Source organism: Opisthocomus hoazin, chromosome 24 (assembly GCF_030867145.1).
Source record: "Opisthocomus hoazin isolate bOpiHoa1 chromosome 24, bOpiHoa1.hap1, whole genome shotgun sequence".
NCBI classification, from domain to species: domain Eukaryota; kingdom Metazoa; phylum Chordata; class Aves; order Opisthocomiformes; family Opisthocomidae; genus Opisthocomus; species Opisthocomus hoazin.
In genome coordinates this window covers 4,768,760-4,788,320 of record NC_134437.1, presented here as the reverse complement: position 1 = coordinate 4,788,320, position 19,561 = coordinate 4,768,760, and the positions used below count along the sequence as shown (strand labels likewise).

The 19,561-nt window shown below is 49.9% G+C and overlaps 1 protein-coding gene across 8 annotated transcripts in view; it reads right to left on the bottom strand.

The window, feature by feature from the left end:
* Positions 1-19,561, bottom strand: part of B3GAT1 (beta-1,3-glucuronyltransferase 1) — a 123,826-nt gene that overhangs the window by 14,761 nt on the left and 89,504 nt on the right. For 4 of the 8 annotated variants that reach the window (XM_075442356.1, XM_075442355.1, XM_075442357.1 and 1 more), the window contains 3 exons: positions 5,018-5,136; positions 4,718-4,864; positions 1,367-1,875 (listed from right to left, as the gene is read on the bottom strand). In XM_075442356.1, the coding sequence (XP_075298471.1) occupies positions 1,367-1,875; positions 4,718-4,864; positions 5,018-5,021 (660 nt within the window). In that variant the 5' untranslated portion in view covers positions 5,022-5,136. Of the gene's footprint in view, positions 1-1,366; positions 1,876-4,717; positions 4,865-5,000; positions 5,137-19,561 lie in introns of all 8 variants that reach the window. The other 4 variants (XR_012766115.1, XM_075442359.1, XR_012766116.1 and 1 more) reach the window with 4 other exon arrangements.

Sequence of the window (19,561 nt, the reverse complement as noted above, 5' to 3'; positions counted from 1 at the left end):
TTCAGCTTTGAAAGCATGTATATTCCTGTGGCTATCCAAGCTCAAGTGAAAGCCATCAGGGAAGGGAAAGGGGGCATGTATAGAGCGAATAAATAGGAGATCCCTGGTATGAAAACTGGCAGCTGGTGGGGAAGGAGTCAATCCTCCTTGCTTGTCTCTTGCTGCAGGAGCTTGGCCTCAGGAGAACAAGGGAACAAGTAATTTGTGAGCTGGAAGCCAGGCGAGGTACAGTGTAAGACCACTGCATACCTGCACACAGGGAAAGGCTCGGGAGTTCATTTAGAGCCCCAGCAGGAGTGGAACAAACAGCAAAGTTGGCAGAACACATAGGAACCTTCCCCTGCTCAAGCCTGACAAGACTGTCAGGACATGCTGAAATCCAGCCTGCCATCACAGTTCCTGGGGCCGCAAACTTCCAGGCTGAGATCTCAGCCCCGTCGCCTGCTGACAGCAGCAGGAGCCCTGCTGCAAGAGGAAGAGCTCTGGAAGGGAGCACCGCGCACATCTCCCGGCAGAGAGACAGCCCTCTCCAAGGCAGTGCGTGAAGGGCTCCACTTTTCTGGGAGGAGAATCGAGCACTGACAAGCGCATGCTCCTCACGTGTGCAGCAAGCCAGAGACAACCACACAGAGCATCTCTGAACAAGATGTCCTGCAAGCTCTATGCCTGTGCTGACACCGTTCAGGCGTAACTCTGAACCGGCACTGCGACCTCAGCTGGGGAGATGTGCAGAGCAGGCACCAGGCTCTTGACAGCTACAGATTTTAACCAGCGGACACTCTGGGATGAGAGCAAACAAATGAAAACAGCAAGCAATGAAGAGAAACCCCAGGGACTCCGCAAACAAGAACAAACATGTATTAACAGACAGCCAAGTGCAATACATTGGGGTGGTGGAGAAGAAAGGTGGATAATATCAGATCAAGAATCAGCCAGAAATCTCCTCCAGGGTGGGGCCTGGAAGGAGGATGGCTGAGGTTTCTGTTGCCAGGCACGTGCTTCTGTGCAGGCACTTTGGACAGCAGGCAATGTTCCAACCCCAACAAGGCTCCCCACAGGGGAAGGCAGCTCCTCACTGGCTGCCTTCACAGTAAAAGCTATCTGCCTCCTGACCACATGCCATGGCATGAATTGGGGTTCCCATCACTTCGCACAGGAAGCCTTTGGCTCTGGCAAACACACACTTTGCAGCACAGTAACCAAGCTCCAGAGAAAACTTCAGGACGGCTGCAGTGGGACCACTATAGAGACAAGACTGACCCAGAGAGGTACGCAGCATCTCCCCAGCTCAGTACACAGCACCTCTTATACCCCACGTGCTAATCTCCTGTGTTTGGCCAGTTGAGGGCCCCCAGCAGGGTCTTACCTCCTCAAAGAGCTCCAGGCTGTAGGTGTTATCATCATCAGCAAAGTAAACAATCCCAGGCTGGCTGTTATTTTTGTTAAAGGTCTCTCTCAGCCATCTCAGGGCAAGGTTCCTCTGCATGGTCCCCCGGGGAATGCGGGGATCCCTCATGTCTCCCCGCAGCTTGTAGTTGCGGGGTGTCTCCACGTTGAGGTGGGTGTAGTTAAGCCCCGTGTCCCTCAGCAGCCGGGTGATGAGCGGCGTGCGCCGCTGCGAGTCCTCCACCAGGATCCAGTGCAGGTTTGGCACGTGCAGGAGGGTGTTGGCCAGGCGCGTCAGCTCTGCCTTCTGTACGGGCCGGCTGTAGGTGGGTGTAATGACGTGGATGGTGGGAAGGGTGTCTGACCACGGGGGTGGGCGGGTATAAACATATTCTGTCCTCACCACCTCCACAATGTCCCGGTCCGACAAGCAGTATTCCTTGGAGTCCAAGCCTGCAGTGAGATCACGCCGGGAGTCACCACCATCATCTGAGCAAGGGTATGAGAGAGAAGAAAAAGCTGCATGGACTCAGTCCTCCAACACCCCCCCCGAGTGAGCCAGCAGGCTGTTTGCTAATAGCAGGTCACCCTCATGGTTTCAGAGGAAAGGAAACAAGCTTGGGTGAAGGCTTGAATAAATAAGTACACAAATAAATAAAGGAATCAGGAACTAACAAACGTGAGAAAAGAAGTGCCTGCTGTTAGAAAACCATCACCAAACAAGGCCTGAGAGCCCAGGACAGTGCTGCAGCCGAGTGCTCAGAATAAGCAACTTCAAAAAGCACCTGGAAGAGACAGGCCTGTACAGCAATTAGGTCTAGATAAAGAAAACAGCAACATGGGTTGACGATCTGTCATGCCTCGAGAGGTCCAGTGCTCTGCGCACCATGCTTAGCAGGACAGGACTCACAGCTCTGCACTCAGGCACTGGAGAACCTGGATTGGGAGGCAGGGAACTAACTGGTGGTAAATACCAAGTCAGCGAAGAACCCCCAGCAGCACTGTCTGGCCAGGATACTGCAATACCTGGCTGCTCTCCTGACAGGCCTGGGATAGGGCACAGAGAAGCGGAGAAAGACACACTTCAATCCAGAAATTAAAGCCTGTAATTGTAAGCTTTTTCCTGCAGAGACTTTCACTTGCCTGTGACTAACCTCTCCTCAAAAAGACCCTACCAATTTCTGAAAGTAACAGCCCATTCAGTAGTGTGGATCTGAACAATGAACAGCATATATATAGGATACACTGATCCAAACATATAAAATCCTTGCAAACAGAGACTTGTTCACAATCAGATCAAGGAAAAAAAAATGTTCGTGCACCTGTCCCTTTCCAGGGTGCGACGTTCACACTCCCGTACCACTGCAGACCAGCAGGAATACCACAGTCTACAGTTAGGAACTGGCAGAGATGAAGGGGCATCTCTGTTCAGGATATAAGCCAGCTGCTCTCTAGTGGGCGCATACTTTGAGCCACAGATTTTACAAAACCAGTCACTACCAGGAACTTCAGATAAGAAAGAACAGGAACAGACATTAGATCTGACCCAGCAGGGTACTACCTATGTTTTTTTCATAGCATGTTACTCTTCTAGCAACATAGACTTTGATACCAGCCCTGAACCAAATGACGGCCTCGTACTCCACGGCATTGATGGAGGAGGGAGGGTGTATATTTGGTGGGGAGGAATGGAGACAAGGTGTCCTTATCAGGCCCTATATAAGGCAAAGCACATCAGCATCACATAGCAGAGCTCTCTGAAAGCAGAGAACATTGGAATCAACTCAAAAATAAATCTGCAAAATGCATTGGACACAGACACAAATGTAATTAGCCAGGACGGTGCTTGAGACAGTTTGTAAACCCCTGCAGGTCAAACCCTCAGCTGTAAATCCTGGCATATGTAAGCACTGCCATTCTGTGCTCGCTAGCATATAGATGCACATCTCTTTTTCAGCACCTGCTAGCAGAGGATCTCAGAAATGCATTACAAGAACAAAATGATTTCTCCCAAGAGCTTTCAGGTTGGTCTCTGTCACCACTCATTTTCCACTGGGGGCTCCGAGAAGCAGAGGCAGGGGAAGTGCCTTACCAAGGTCATCGCTAAGTTCGCGACCGAGTCGGAGCAGAGCAGTCTGTGCTGCAACTTCAGTGTCTGTGGCCTTTCACAAAAACCAGCTCCCAGTTTTTAGGGCATTGAAACCAACTGGTATACAGACAGCGTATTCTTAGTAGTCTTTCAAGTCCTATTTTAAAGCCCAGTAGATCCCTCATCCTCTGAAACACTGTCCACCTTCCAGAGGCGATCACAGTCATTTTTCCCTTAAGAACTGCCCAGAGCCTCATGGGTGGCTGTCAGTCCTCCACAGGGAAAAGTAAAGCTGCTTGGGACAGACTCTGAACTTCTGACAACTCAAACTGCACATCAGACTGTTCAGCAAAAGAATAAGCGGCTGTAGAGCATACATGAAAACAGTAAAATGAAAAGGGGAGAGAACCTCCCAGAGAAAGGGACCAGAAAGTGAAGAGCCTCCCCAGGCTGACCCGCCTGCCCTGGCGCTCGGCAGCAGGGCAGAACCAAGAATGAAGATCGCAGTAGGCAGTGTGGCTTCTTCGAGCCCCCATGAGCTCTCACAGCCCTTGGGTATTGCTGCTATGCCAAGAACAGGATAAGAACCAGGACCCTTCTGGCCAGAGAGGATTCTCCAGAACTTCCTGCATACATCTGATTTGGGCCAGAGTGCTATTTAATGCTTTGTGTGACAGGTGGCGTGGATGCTGACTCTCTCGTAGCATTGTAACTCCACCAAACAATCAGGTGAAAAGCTGACTTTTGCCTTCTCCTTCAAGTGCAAGAGCACCAGTTTGCTGCTTCCCTAAGGACACTTAAAAAATGCTCTTTGCCTCATGTCTCCCAGAGCAGCTGTCTCAAGTGGCAGCTTTGTATCCTCTGCTCTCTTTTTTGCAGCTTTCCTGCTGGACTAACTTGTGTGCAGAATGCTGCAAAGGCCAGCAGGAAGGGACTCCTCTCTTATGGATCATCAGGGAACAACGGAAAGCACCTTCCTTCAGTACTCTGACCAATTCTGGATTTAGGCCATAAAGAGCTCTCCAAGTGCAGTAAGCATATCCCATGGCTTGGAGTTTGATGTCTCTGAAGAAACCCTACGAGCACTGGGCTGTTCCTACAGCAGAAGTGGGGAGGCTTCTGCATGAGCATGGACTGGGAGCTGAGATGAGCATGGCTGCCATGGAGAAATGAAATGAGAGAGGAGATGAGGACGAGGGAGGGATGCACTGACTTGGCATGGGCTGGTTTGATTTCTCTCACCCTTGTGCACTGCAAGCAGTGGAGCAATGGTGCTCTGGTGCCAGACGGTGATTAGTAGTGTCCAGGGCAGAACTATCAGCACGATAGCCAGGATGTCTCGTCTCTTCGGCATCTCCAAGACTGACTGGACCCACAGCTCCTCATTACCTGACAGTGAAAACCCCAGAGACAGAACAGCAGAGCACATGGAGAACAGAAATAAATGGGCAAGAAGGAACAAGGACAGAGAGAGAACGCGAGAGAGGGAGAGAGCAGTGAAGGCGACACGACTCATAGGTCTTACCAGTGCTTACAACCCACCCATTGCAGAAGCAGGTTTGGAGGGGCCTCAGCTACTGGGACCAGGAGCAGCAGGGCACTTCTACAGGACGCTGCTGGAGCTGCCAGCCGGAACCTCAGGGACTCACTTGGAAGGAAACCTGCAACACAAAGCAAAGGTGAGTAGGCAGAGAAAAGTACTAGGGAGCTGCTCCATAGAGTTCACAAATACTCCTGAAGAAGAGCAAGTCCAACTGGGGCAGCAAGCAACAGAAATGTGTCCCACCCCTCCAGGGAGAGATGCCTCCTGGGTTTCCAGAGCCTTGCTTTCCTTTGCATCCACTTGCCTAGCAAGGCCCTTGCTTCAGCTAAGCAAAAACTGCTCAGTTCTGCAGTCTGAACTGTCCTCCAGCGGAAAAGGACCCTTCACCCAAAGCCAGCCAAGCCTCACACTATCACCTGCCAGGCCCAGGCCCCTGGGAGGAAGCAGAGACCGTAAGGACCACCTGACTTGCCTGACACATCAGCAAGCGCTCTGACCCCCCAGACCCTCTCCCTCGGCCAGGCGGAGCACTCAGGCTGACTGCGCCTACACTCCTGGGAACACAGCTCCAGCGAAGCAGCGACCCCGTGTTTTGCCCGTCATTGTAATCCCCTCAGCCCAGGCCATCCCGCTGGCATCTGGGATGCCGCCAGTTTCAACTCAGGCTTCCAACTTCTGTTCAGGTTCATTTCTTCCATCTCGGAGGTGTTGCGACTGGAGTATATTGAACTGCCACAATGGCTTAGTTTGATTCAGTACAAGCACATACAAGATTTAAGCAGACTATATTTTATCCAAGTATCTTGGCAAGCAAAGTACATCACTTAGCAGGGACACACACGGTGGACAGTTTGCGAACATGGGTAGCAGTTTAGCACCACTGTTCCCATGTGGGGGATCGCATTAGCCCGCTGTTAAAAGGGCTGCATTGCAGACAAGGGAGAGCCCAGAGAATCCCGCAGTCGCAGGCGGGGAGCAGTCTGCTCTGGGGAAAAGCACGGATCTCCCGCTGCACAGCCGCTGGCTGGCTGGTCAGCCACTGTCACTGCAGAGCCCTGGAAACTACCGGATCCCCCCTGTAAATCCGAGGGGAGCTCTCTAAGCCTGGGCTGTAGATACGATGCTACTTTGCAAATGTTTTTCCCAAGACCCTTGGAGGTTGCTTTTTCTTGGTTGCACAGGGCAGTCACAGAGAGCTCCAGGTTCAGATCCCTGACTAGCCCCATTTGGATTGATCTGAATTTCCCTTGGCTATGCCTTGACCACGGGGCTGTACAGTCAGCCTCCGGCACTGAGCCCAGTGGAAGACTTGAAATGAAATGGCTCCAAGAACCGACAGGTTGTCCTTTTAAAGGGGAAGTAAGCGATATTGAAGTTGCTGGACAAAACGTGGTTCTTCCAAACCAGCACTTCAATTGCAAAGGTATTAACTTACCAGGGAAAACAAGGGGTAGCGAAAACACAGGTTGGCCTTGGTGCTAAACAGGGACATGTAAATGTCCCACAACAAAAGTTTCAGTGAATCCATTTTTCTTCCACACATACAAAAACCCAACTCATCAAAAAATTGCCAGACAGCTCTCACAAATAGCCAGTTCTGCACCCAGAGGTCTCTCACCAGGGAGAGCCTGCCACGCCCCATACAAAACCTGTGCAGAGATCACGGTGCCATGCTCCACATGTGCACCCACCCTCCTCTGGCACCACGCACAGAGGCGAAGTCTTACTCAGGAGACCCTTGTCGGAGGACGCAATCAGCAGATGTGCTGGCAAACTGCATTTAGGAAAGGCAAGAACCCAGCTGTATGGAAGGAGGTTGTGGATCAGGGCAAGCTGCAGCTAGTGAAGGGTATAAGAGGGAGAGGGAACAACAACAACAAAGCTCTAAACCAACCACCATCACGTTTGGTTCTCTGGAAGGCAGGGTTTCCTGCAGTCAAGTACAGGGAACCAGCAGGAAAAAGCTTTTCACAGCCCGAGGATATGCTCTGTGCAGCCGGACACCCTGCAGACTTTGAAGGAAGCATCTCCCAGCAACGCGGATTTGTCCCTGTGTTTTTTCAGAACTGGAGAAAGCAGCCTCATCCAGACAAAATAAACTAGGGAGGCAAAGGAGGAATTATTCCAGCAAACACCAACTTTCTGCTGCATCCCTGTCCAGCTCTCAGAGCCAGAGAAATCCCGCTGGCCTAGCACTGCCAAAGCACACAGTGCCCTTAGGAAAGAGCATCTGGCCTCATCCTTGCTGTCCCTGCAGTTGCTGTCCATGCCCGAACACAGGGCACTGAGCGCTGGCATCCTTTGAATTCTCTAATAAAGCCACAACATGTCCCTTGAGCATCCCTGTAGGGTAGAGCCGTAAGAGGCAGCTCTAAAAAGGCTGAACACCTTGCCTGGTAAAGTGCCTTCGCTGCAAACACACCAAGGAATGGACTCGGCCACTGGAGAGAGGGTGCGAGGAAATAACATGCTAGAGTCCCTCAGAGCCAATTCACAGCATCTGGCAAGCTGCCACGGTGGGCTGGCACGCATCAGATGCCCCGTTTGTCAAGGACAGCTTCCTCCGAATACAGTGCTCTTACCTTCAAGATGCCTTTTCCCTGCCAGTCCAGACTCAGATTGTCAGCATCCTCCCATAGGACAGGCTGACCCCGGCCTTCCTGCAATGGAGAATGGGCACCTCTGGGCTGGGGTGCTACTCTGGTTTCCATCCCCTCAACACAGGGCAAAATGAGCAGGCTCTAACGATTTGTGCATTGGTCTCTACAGGATCGATTCCTTTTAATTTGCTACAGAGCACTTTGCAGCTCCCTGGTGAATCACCTGTCACTTCGGTGCTCCAGCTGCCAAGGGCCAACCACTTTTGCCCCAGCAGAGAGCCGCTGGCTTTGCTCTGCAGCTCTGCTTGGGCGGGCGGCAGAGAGCTCCCGGGGACCGTGCTCTCCGCCGAGGGAGCGCCTCCTCCCCGTGCCCTCCTGGGGCTGGCTGAATGCGCAGTAAATTTTGCACCATCGGCAACCGTGCGCTGCCGATGTGAATTAGATGCCCCGCGCCCAGTGGCTGTAATTAATGTTCCCTTCCCTATACACAGCACGCCCCACACGCCCAAAGGGACACGACCCCAGGACGGAGCCGAATCGCAGATGGCGACGGTCGGCTCGGGGAGAACGTGGAGCCACAGACTGCAGCCCGACCCCCAGGTGCTGGCCCACGCTCCTGCACCCCGAGCTGCCTGTCGGCACCCACAGGGCACTGCGTACTCTGCTCTGCAGCAAAGAGATTCGCTCACTGTTAATTCCTGAAGCGGTTTGATTTTATTGATGACCCTGAGAAGCCTGACTGAAGGACATCGTAAGTATTCACTTGGGGCTGCTGCGAGCACTATGAAATCTGGATCCGGACGAAGTATTTCAAGCGTGTTTCCTCCCAACACGCTAATGCAATCGAGGGCCTCAGTGCAGGGTGACGCCAGTTCTCAGTGTAACAAAGCCACGCTCCCACCTCACTGTCACATGTCACAGCTGCAGAAGGTGAAATCCATTTTCTCCTGTGAACAACATCAGCTAGGAAATACATGGTCGCCTGCGATTTTACACTGCTGGTGAGAGAAGTCACAGCTTCACAGCCCAAGGCAGAGGGCTTGCCCCGCATCCAAAACATCCCTTGCTACCAAAGCCGAACGATGCTTTTTGTTGCTGTTTACGGCACAAGTGAGGCTAGCCAAAAATCAGTCTGGGGAAAATTATTCTCCGCTTCGAGACATTCACTCTTCCCCTGCCCCATAATAATACCACTCTCCTTTTCCCACTGAAAATGTTCAAAACAAAACATGGCTTTGTTCAGAATGTCAATCTTAGGCTTCTGCTATCTCCTCCTCCACAGGGAAAAGAAGGAGGAGGAACAAATTTAAACATGAATTAATTAAAACCACCAAACTCTATTTTCCACTACAGAAAGGATACTTTCTTTTTTCAGTTTTAAAAAATCAGGCAAAAGACACAAATCATCAGCTGACATGTAAGCAATTTTGGGGTTAAAATCTTTCTAAAACAAAGGTGTTTTGCATAGTTTGGAAAGACTTTCCTTGGCAGAAATATATTTTGACACGCCGCAAGCAGAGGAGCTGTGCCACATGGTGGAAGAGATTTCACATCCTCCGGCAGAGGGCAATGGTGTCAAGGCATGACAATACTAAAACGGCACTCATCTAATAAAAAAGCTTTAATAAATCCTGGACCCATGTGTTAGTAACGTATTGCATTATTAAACGCTGAAGGTTCTTTTCTTAAACCAAGTTAATTGGCATCAGCTCTGACACTTACCATAGGAAACACGGATTTGATCTGCAATCTGGTTTATAGTCAGTTTTACCTTCTTTCTTCCTTTGGGGATGATCAGCCCTAGCGTCATTATTCCTTGCTTTTCCCACATTGAACAGAAGTGATTTAGAACATGTTGAACTAAAGAATTGCTTGAGCTGAATTTGTATATATACATAAGTCACTGGAGTAAAAATATTGTCTAGAGGTAAGAAAAACACACAAAAAACCCCCAAACAAACACAGAAACACTTACTTGTGTTACAAAACAACCAAGAAATAATAAACACACGCAGCCAAATCCTACAACAAAAGCTTACAAAGAAAATAAACACTCATACTTCAGGATACAAAGTATATTGTCACTAATAGCTTCTCCCCCTGGGCAAAATATCCCCTAAACCTAAACACAGGCTTTCATTCCCCTTTGCAATAGCGATTGGTTCTGATCCCTGCTGAAAAACAATGCAGGAGCAGCACAAGCCAGAGCTGGTCCCTCCGCTCAGCCCACCTCAGTCCACCGAGCAGCCGGACCGCAGCCCCTGCAACCCAACAAACCCCTCTGAAGTTACATCCGATTTCACACGCCTGAGCCGCTCATCTTGCACAGGAAATGACCGCGGGCATGCGGGCCTGTGTCAAGCCCATTTTTCAGATGAGGAAACTGAGGCACGGGGCACTGACGGCCCTCCCTTGCACTGACACGGCCCGCGGACACTGGGGACAAGGGCTTTGCCACCGGGCTCCCTGGCCACTTGCGGGCACACCGATGGCCGGCTCCAGGGCCTCTGTGCACAGCCCTGCTCCTCTCCGTGCCGCGTGGCCAGGGACGGGCACGACAAGCCTCTGCCTAAGATTTTGGTCTTTGGCAGAAAAGTCTTGTAAAGCACAGGCTAAAATAAAAGGTAGCAATAAAAGCCTCTTGCTCATTAATTACTCTGTAAGCCATTACTGCCTAAAAACCCCGTAACTTTAATGGGGGCTATTACAGGTATAGTAGCAAAACTGTGGAGCTAATCACTGTTTAGTTATTAAGCAGAACGTAGCCAGAACTGAGTAATGAGCAAGCAGAATTGCTTGTTCTTCGAGGATTTAATCAGGGGTGCTAACTTCAACCGCAGATTCTCCTGACTCACAGGAGAAAAGGACAGAGGCTTTGCAGCCCAGCCCTCCCCAGAAGGCTGCACGCTGCTGCGAGGCGCAACGCACCATCCTTCAGCTAGAGCTGATTTGCACAACACGAAGCTTGAATTGCAAGTCAAGAAAGGGAGTGAGAATGATTCAGAGATGTTTCAGACCGCCGTTACCAATCTGCCAGCCGGAGGAGAACTGGATTCATCCATGGGAATCAAAAACGTTGAGCCAATGCACACTGGGTCTGCGACGGAGGGTGAGAGTTTGCATCATCTCTTCATCCAGCATTTTTTTCCTTCTTTTAATAAATTAAAATAATTACTCAGGCCAAAAATAGAGAAATAATGTGTTCTTTTTTCTTTCTTTCTCTTTTTTTTTTAAACACAAACCACAGAAAATTCAGAAATATTGGAAAAGCCTGGAAAGGAAGCTTGGTTTTTGGAGGCTGTTTTTCCACTCGATACTTTCATCCAGCTTCACTTGCAAACCCTAGTTCTGTCATTGCACTTGCCCTGGCTACACACACAGGGGCCACTCCTCGTGTTTTCCAAGCTGTTAGAGAAACTGAGCCACAGAGCTTGCAGAATTTCCCCGACCTCGGAACAGCTGAGACAAAACCTGACCTACTTTGCCCTTGCAGTCCTGAGCCCCTGAGCCCTCTTGCAACAAACAGGATCAAGAATACAGATTATGTCACAGAAAAAAATATTAACCAAGCTTCTCAGAACAACACTTAAAATTTAAAGCAAGCATGAGCAAAGTGGATCAAAGGAGCTCAACACAAGCACAATTAGCTTCTCTAACTTATTGCCACAGGATACTAAGAAGAACAAGAACTTAACAGGATTCGAAAAAGGATTAGTTGTGTATGTGAATAAACTGCATATCCAGAATTAGAATGAACCACCCACCAGTTTGGAAAACATATAAACCCTTGAGTTTCAGAGCTTCGGCCAGATTTTAACAAGCATCAGAAACTTTATCTTCTCAAGATTAATCTTTCCCCCATGCTGCTCCACCTCTGCAGATGCCAGTATTATTATTTTTATTTTTATCTTCTTTTAGGTTGGAAAAGACCTTCAAGATTATCGAGTCCAGCCGTAAACCTAACACTGCCCAGCCCACCACTAAACCATGTCCCCAAATGCCACATCTACACGTCTTTTAAATACCTCCAGGGATGGTGACTCAACCGCTTCCCTGGGCAGCGTGTTCAATGCCTGACAGCCCTTTCAGTGAAGAACTGAATCCCGTCCATCGCAGAGGCAGCGGCAGCGCTGCCCTTACTGCTTTCAGGGATGCACTGGTCTGTCAGTCAGGATTGGCAACGCTTCGTCCAGACTCTCTCAAGCCAGGAAAGCTGTGGGTTGGCTCAGGTCTTGGATGAGCAAGCAGTTACAGCACCCAGTACTTCTTGATAAACGGCTGCACTTCACACATGGTTTTTAAAAAGCATCTCCATCAAGATGAAAAGCTGTTTGACTTACAGCCCGCTTCCAAAATAGAAAGAAAACTGGGAGTTGTTTTCTTCGGGGAAATGCTGATGACACCCATGAAAAGTTATTTGACTTTCTTTAAGGTTGCTTGTGGGTGAACACTGAATGAGTGCTGCAAAAAGACTGCTCCAACAATTAGCTCATTGCAGGGCTTCTCCATCAAGTCTTCTCAAACTGGTGACATAATGATGCCTTGAGTTATCTCCCTTACTCATCTAAGACAATGTCAACGCCGGCTGAGACAGACATATTTCCAGACTCTCTATTTCCACCTCTGTGGTCTGCATAGCACTGAATATTTTGTGCACCACTGACTTCCGTAGATTTTAAAAAGTGACACTAACAAAGGATGACCCAATTTCAATGCGATTGGACTAAATTCCACAGCTCCATAACAGGCTTTGCATATGCTTTGTCCAAAGGGTCTGAGGACACGTGCTTTCGTGTGATTCCTCATGTAAGAGAGGCAGCAGGCTGTAATGACCAAGCCTCACCTTTCCAACCAGCAGGCCAGCGAAGGCCACTGTTTCACAGAATCACAGAATCACAGAATGGTAGGGGTTGGAAGGGACCTCTGTGGGTCATCTCGTCCAACCCTCCTGCTGAAGCAGGATCTGCAAGAATGAATCATTGAGCCAAACGTGTCAAGCTAACACCAGGCTCCCTGTGGACATGCCTTTCTCCCTCTACCCAAGGAGAACATGCGTAACATAGCTGGATGATGAAAGAATGGACCTGGCTGTCAGAAGAAAGACTGTGACGCTTGCTAATGCTATGGTGAGATTACCTCACCACCACACGGTTCACAGTTTTTGTTGTTAGTGGCTGAGAGAAGTCCCAGCCTTTTATATGGGGTCTAAATTCAGGGTGTGGGATTCCGTGGGTGCATCCGAGAACTCCAGGCTGGTGGGATATGCTGGGAGCTGCCTCCCATCACCCTGGCACCCAGGAATGTTCACAAATATAACCATCAAATATGAAATGCTGTGCCCAGCAAGCCACAAGCCTCCCTGCTTGTTTTATCTCCCTGCTGTCTCTGCAGTATTTTCCCAGTTCCAGACCTGGAGATGAGACTGCTCACCTCCCACACGCTGTTGCCTCTTGACTCACCGGGGAGATGGGGCCGGGGGAGCGCAGCAGCGCCCGCCGCCCGCTCAGCTGCGGGTCAGGGCATGCAGCACGTGGCACACACCTTGCAGCATCAGTTGGAAGGCAGCTCGCCAGGTCTGTACCCAAGATCTGGCTTCATAGCCATCAGCACCTACTTTTAATTACCTAGCTCTTCCCTTTTTCACCCATGAAAAACAAAATCCTGCTCTATTTAAAACGAGTTATTAATAACCTGATGCGTAAAAAAGGGGAAAAAAAGAAGCCTTGCAGAGCTAGCGAGCAAGCTAGCCCCCTCCCACTTCAGCAAGCCACCACTGAACACCCTAAACACCTTAAAAAGGGATTTAGTTTTCAAAAGCATAATTTTCCTATTTTCAATAGCAAACATCAAGTATCTTAAAGGCGTTTTTTTTTGAAGGCTGGGGAAAAAAATATGCAGGCATCCAAATTCTCCATTACTTTTGAAAACACCAGCTGTTGTAAGCACAAGTCCCTGAAGACGCCACTGAAGTGAAAACTGCTTTGCAGGAGCTGTTGTCAGAGCTGCGTGAGAGTGGGCACAGGTCCAGGCTCGGAGGTGCTCCGGACAGGCAGCGAGGAGCGTCCACTGCCGCGGGAGCACAGCGGTGCCGTTCCTGCGCAGGGGAGGCAGAGCGCTCCTCGCACGCTCGGAATTCACACGCGGCCTCTCCTCCGCACCCCTTCCCACCACGCCACGTCCAACGCGTGCTGCTCACGAGGCAGCTGCGGAAGCCTGGAATTAGCTGCTTTGTATTTCAAAGGCACTAAGAGCAACCATGTGGGTAATTCGCGCTGAAGAGCTTCTGGGCTGTGAATTCACTTATAAATTCCTGGCTTATTGCAAACTACCTTTTCACCGCAGACAAGCCTGCAACAGGGCCAGGATTCCCAGGTTAGCTGCTCCACCCTACTCATGCAGCCTGTTCAAGAGTCCTTGTTAGCTGCTGCCGGAAAAACAAACCCTCCAGCATCACATACCCCAATGCTGCAGAAATATGTTTTATCTCATATCAGCAGTGCTTGGAGGGACAGGGCCATTCACTGAGTCATGGAACTATTTCTCACAGGCTTTCTCTCCTATGGCCTTGTGGGACAGATCTAGCAAAGATGCAGCATGGCACTCAGAGCTCTCTCAGCTCCCTGGTTAGCAGTCAGTCGAAAAATCACAGCCACAACCATTACACCAGCCTACAGAGAAATTCCTCGGCTCCCATCCCTGTTAGATGGCTTCTTTAAAGAGATGAGGCTCAAATCCTAAGCCCTGCTCCGTGCTGGGTGCTCAAACAGGGCAGAGAGAGTCCAACAGCCTGTGACCTCTGCAAAATCACTAATGGGACTGAGGGATTAGCATTGATTCTTTTATGCTACAACATGGAAAGGGAAGCAGAGGGGATGTGGGATGATAAAGTAAACACCCAACTATAATTCAGCAGCTTGCAACATAATCAATCGCCGCTTGCAGTTCTGCAGTCCATTAGTACAGCCACAAACCTACACAACCTTCTCCTTGGAAACAGGAAGGTCATTTTAAAATTATCTCCCTTTGATTTCTTGTCTCCTAACCCTACTGTGCCCGGTGAAAGGAAGGGCACAGGGCTTTCCGTGATGCACTCGTTCCTCTTCCCTCACCTCCTTCCTCCACAGTGAACACAGAGGCTTTTGCCTGCCTGGGAACCTTGGACACGTCAGAATAACGTGGCCTGTCTTCCATTTGAGAGGCATTTGGAAGGAAATAATTTCTTTCCCTCTACTAGCATAAAAACCCATATGCCAATCCAATAAACCCAGGGCTATTCCAGCATTGCCTGAGAAGGTGGGATTTGGCTCTTAGTTTGTCTCTTAGCGGGGAAGGCAAGGGCTAAATCTACCAGTTTGTCCAGCTTCCAATCTAAGCCTGGTTCTGACTCTGGCTTCCCCCGTGGCTTAGTTATTTTGGCTCACCTGCACCTCAGCTTGTTCTAGAGGTGAGATGAAAATAGCTGCCTACTTTTGGACAGGAATCACACAGCTCAAGTAGCTCACAGGCTAAATACAGAAATGGCACAAGCACTGATGCCTGAGGTGCTGGCAAAGCGCAACTCACACCAATCTGACCGCATGGTGTGCATGCCTGGGGAAGGTCATTTCTCCTAATTTTAGAATCACCCAATGGCCAAACTCAGCCCAGATCTTCTCCATATGAATGAGAAATCGAGAAGCCAAACAAAAGCTGGAGGCAGAATTAAGCCAACAGTTTCACAGCCCAACTCAAAAAGCAGTGAACAAGCAGCCCTCACAGGAGGACAGGCACCCGCGAGTGCCTGTCTCTGCTGCCCAGCTCCCCAGCGCCATTCACCAGACCCTGCCGTTCCCAAGAACATCTTCACCACCTACAAAAGCTTTACCTGCTTGGCCAAGCACTATTCTGCCACCAAACTAGTTGGGGCCCAGGGAAATATTCCCTGTGGTCCGCAGAGTGTCTCAGCACTAGGGAACTCTGGTTGCTGAAAGCATGCATGTGTAATCTGACACAAAGAGAGATGCAGACACGGCTGATGGACAGACAGACTCCCTTGCAGGGTTTTACTTGCAAGGTGAGGAGTGAGACAAGCCCTTGGGGAGCTCTGAGAAACGGGAGGGTTTTGTAATGGCTGCTCTAAGAATATTGTAATCACGCAGTAATTACGATGCATTTCAAATCAACCAAGCAAATTACATCGTTATTATTACAACTGTCACCAACCTTGCATGGCAGGGACTAAGAAGCAGGCCATGCCTTGCCCAAGGAGGGAAGAGGGTTAGGAGGGTATCAACGGAGCTCCAGCACAGACCCATCACACTCCATTCTGGCCTGCCCAACCCATGCGATGGCAGCCTGGTAGCTTCCTCAAGTGACTAGGACCACATCTGTACTTTCCTAGGTACAACACTTAATTAGTCAGGTTGATTTTACTTTTTTTAATTAAACAAATATCGTCAAGCACAAGAGCAGCGCTTGTCATTTGATTGGAACTGTCAGTCTTGCAAATGTCATTCCTACAGATGACTAATCTTTAAAAACAAGAGTTACTAAAGTCTTTGACTCAGTTGACGATGAGCCAAGAGCAGTAACGATGGTTGAGATAGAGAGGGAGAAATCAGTGCTGCCTGGACTCAGAAGGGCTCAGTGCTGCATGTGGCACTAAAGCCTTTTTGCAGCTCGAGGGACTGGGGCTTCCTGACAAAAGCAGAATGCAGGCTACGGGGGGATGAGGCACATCTGTGAGGACATCTTGGCATACTTGCTCCTCCGAGTCGCTGTCATGTTGACAAAAAAGAGACGAATTTCCTCTTTCAGTCTCTCTGAATGTGATGGTTTTCTCAGTGCAGAGTGAAGACCTTGTTTCATTCTGCCTCCTCCGCAGGCTCCCTTTTGAACAGGTTTCCCTGGACCCCCTGATCCTCCATCCTCCCACATCTACCCAACGTAACAGTGCTTTGGGAAGCGTCCTAAGATTTACACGCCGAAAGTGCACCACAGTGTTAGCTGCAGGGCAGTGCATGCGCTGATCCCAACCTGAATGCGAACACTCGCCTACTCCACAGCCCCTTTCTCCCCACAGACCGGGATCTCAGCCCTGGACTGCTGCACAGTTCACAATCTGCTCTGTAACAAGAATGACTCAGGCTGTCAGATAAGTTATTAACTTCAGCAGCCAGAGTCTCTTCCCATTAGAGCGTTACGGTACGAGATGCCTGGGTGAGACAAAAAGGACTGCCAGGCAGAGCAAAGAGCGCACGAGATGGCGATGAGAAATAATGTTGGCAGCATTATTAAAAGATAAATTGGAGGAAGAAAGAAGGTGTATGTGTGGGGTGACAGCTTCAGAGGATTGTAACAAATCCTTTGCCACCAGGGGCTTCACAGCTGTCAAATTTCCCAAAGCCAGTGGACAGGGCAGTAGCAGGGAGACGGCTGAGGTTCCCCTGCTCCACAGGTCAAAGCACCCCTTCCACACGTGTCCTGCCAGTGCGAAACCCCAAAAGTACTCAACAGCAATAGGTTTATGGCGTGCGATGTTTTCCTGACCCCAGCACCTCTTCACATGATTACGGTGACCATAATCCCAGTATCCTCCCAATGCTATGGACAGTTACTCCTCCACACAGGGCAGAAATTGGCAGCTCCCCCTCCTACTGTCCTTTGGGCTTTATTTACAGAAAGGCACCTTTTATTGCCATTTTTGCTTCTTCCTGAGGCTAGTCTGCCAGGCTCGAGGCAGAGATAGTATCTACACCTCCAGGATCCAGACAGCTCCACCTTGCTGCCAAGGGATTCGTCTTAAGAGTAATTTTATTCACAGTTATGCCTGCCAGGCCCCCTTCTCAATACTCTTGGCTGAACACTGGCTGCTTGCACTTAGAGAATTTCAGAGCTAAAGTAACTAATAACTTAACTAACGCTGTCTAAGGTAGATGTGACTTCAAACTCAGCCACCCAAGAAGGAGTTGAATTCTCATCACATTGCTTCACAGTCTCTTTTAGCAATCTCCTGCCACGCCTGAATCTCACTGCTCAGGCCAGGCCAGCACATACAAATCTAGCGCATCCTTCCCACTGCCCAAAGAGCCTCCCCTGCACAGACACCTCACGTGCACGCCAGCCACTTCCCGTGCAGGTAGAGGTGTCCTAGCCCCCACCCTTACTACCCAGATTCCACCCAATTTTTATGACACTCCCAATTTTAGCACTTGTGACTTCTTCCTGGTAAAAATCATGCCAGAAGTGATGCTCATCTAACTGACAAACAGAAACAAAGACTTCCAAACCCTTGCAGAAGGTCATTCCAGGAGCTGCATGCTCTCTGCAAATGAGTGTGTTAGAGTCACGCCTGGTGGATGTGCCACTGTTATAAGAAAGACACTGGAAGAATTATTCATTAGTAGTGACTTCTGCAGCTCTAATCTCCATGACCAGCTGCCGTTCATCCAAGTGGATCACAGCCCATCTGAATAAACCTTTGAATGTCCGTACAGCCCCATATCACACAGCCAACGTCAGCCTCTCCCGGGACATTGCATCCCTGCAGCTATTGCAAAAGCTGAGGATGGGAAGGGTAGAACGTTCCTGTATCTCACTGAGGCTGTAGGGAGCATGCAGACAGAGAGTGCCATAAACTGGCTGGCAGCCTTTCAAGGGTGGCAGGCTTGTGCCAGATTATACTCCTCTCTCCCAAATTAGAAGCAAAACGTGCCACTAGAAAGTCAGGTGAAAGCTGTCTCTCAAGGAAGCAAGAGGCTGCCGCTGCGTGAGGCAGCATCTCAAAGCATCCTGCAAATCTGAGCACAGCCTTTGCCTCCCCAAAAAAAGCCACAGCTCTCAGGGTCCAGCCTTGCTTTGTGCTGTCCCAAACCTGCCTACTTGCCCTGGCAGACACATGCTGTGGGTTGCTGACCCCCACCATAAACTGGGTTAGGATTTAATCACAGCACCATTCTCCTCCCATGCACGCATTCACTCCAAGCCCCTCATGGAGGCAGACGAATGGTGTCATTACAAATATTTATCTCCCTCAGCCCCGGAGCCTGAGCTGGGCAGTAGTATATACTGACCGTAGGAGACACAAAAAGACCAAACAGGCACCCTCTCTGCCTCGGTCATGCAGGTTTACCATCCAGATGTCATCCCTACACAGTCCTGCCAGGCTTCCAGCATCCAGCAAGCTCCCAGTTCAATACAGGACTGCAGCTTACTCCGTATGGCTCACTCCCTCCTTCAGAGACCCAGCCCACTCACAGATCTGCCTCTCAGCAACCATCATGTGCATCTACTATTCAGAAGAAATATCAACTTATTCATGAGCCAAAAGAGGTTCCAGGTACCGCACCCAATCGCTAACAAAATTCCTCCTGCAAAGCTGCTCTTTTCTCAGCCTGGACTCAGTTGAGAAGAGTGCAGTGCTGCTCTCACTTTGATCCCTCCAAAGGGTTTTACAGCTTTGTTACGGTGAGGGACAGGAGTTAACAACCCTGTCAGGCCGCTCCCTCATCATCTGGTTAATGTACCTCGTTAATGGCTACGGCACAATACCGCTCACCTCCTGTACACTCCACAAACTCCAACCTTTCCCTTGGGCTTGCAGTTACAGTTCCCCACAGGGACGGAGGGATGGCAGGGTAAGAAGGGCATGGGAACTGACGTGGTGCCCACAGGAGGACAGTGACTTATCTAGCACGTTGTCACAGGCCCCTGCAGAGGTATTCACGTACCAAGAGGGCATCTAGCTACAGCAGGCAAGCAGGGGCTCACACAACATAGCAAAGTGCTGCTTCCCTTCCATCAAGTCTGAATCTGAATGTGGAAGTGCGGGACCGCTCAGGACAGTGTAAAAGCTGCCCTGGGTCGGACGATGGCTCCTACACCCAACGAAACAGTAGGAATTATTTCTTTCAGCGTTGCCCCTCATCTCTACATACAGAAAATCCTTCCAGAAGTGCTACTCCG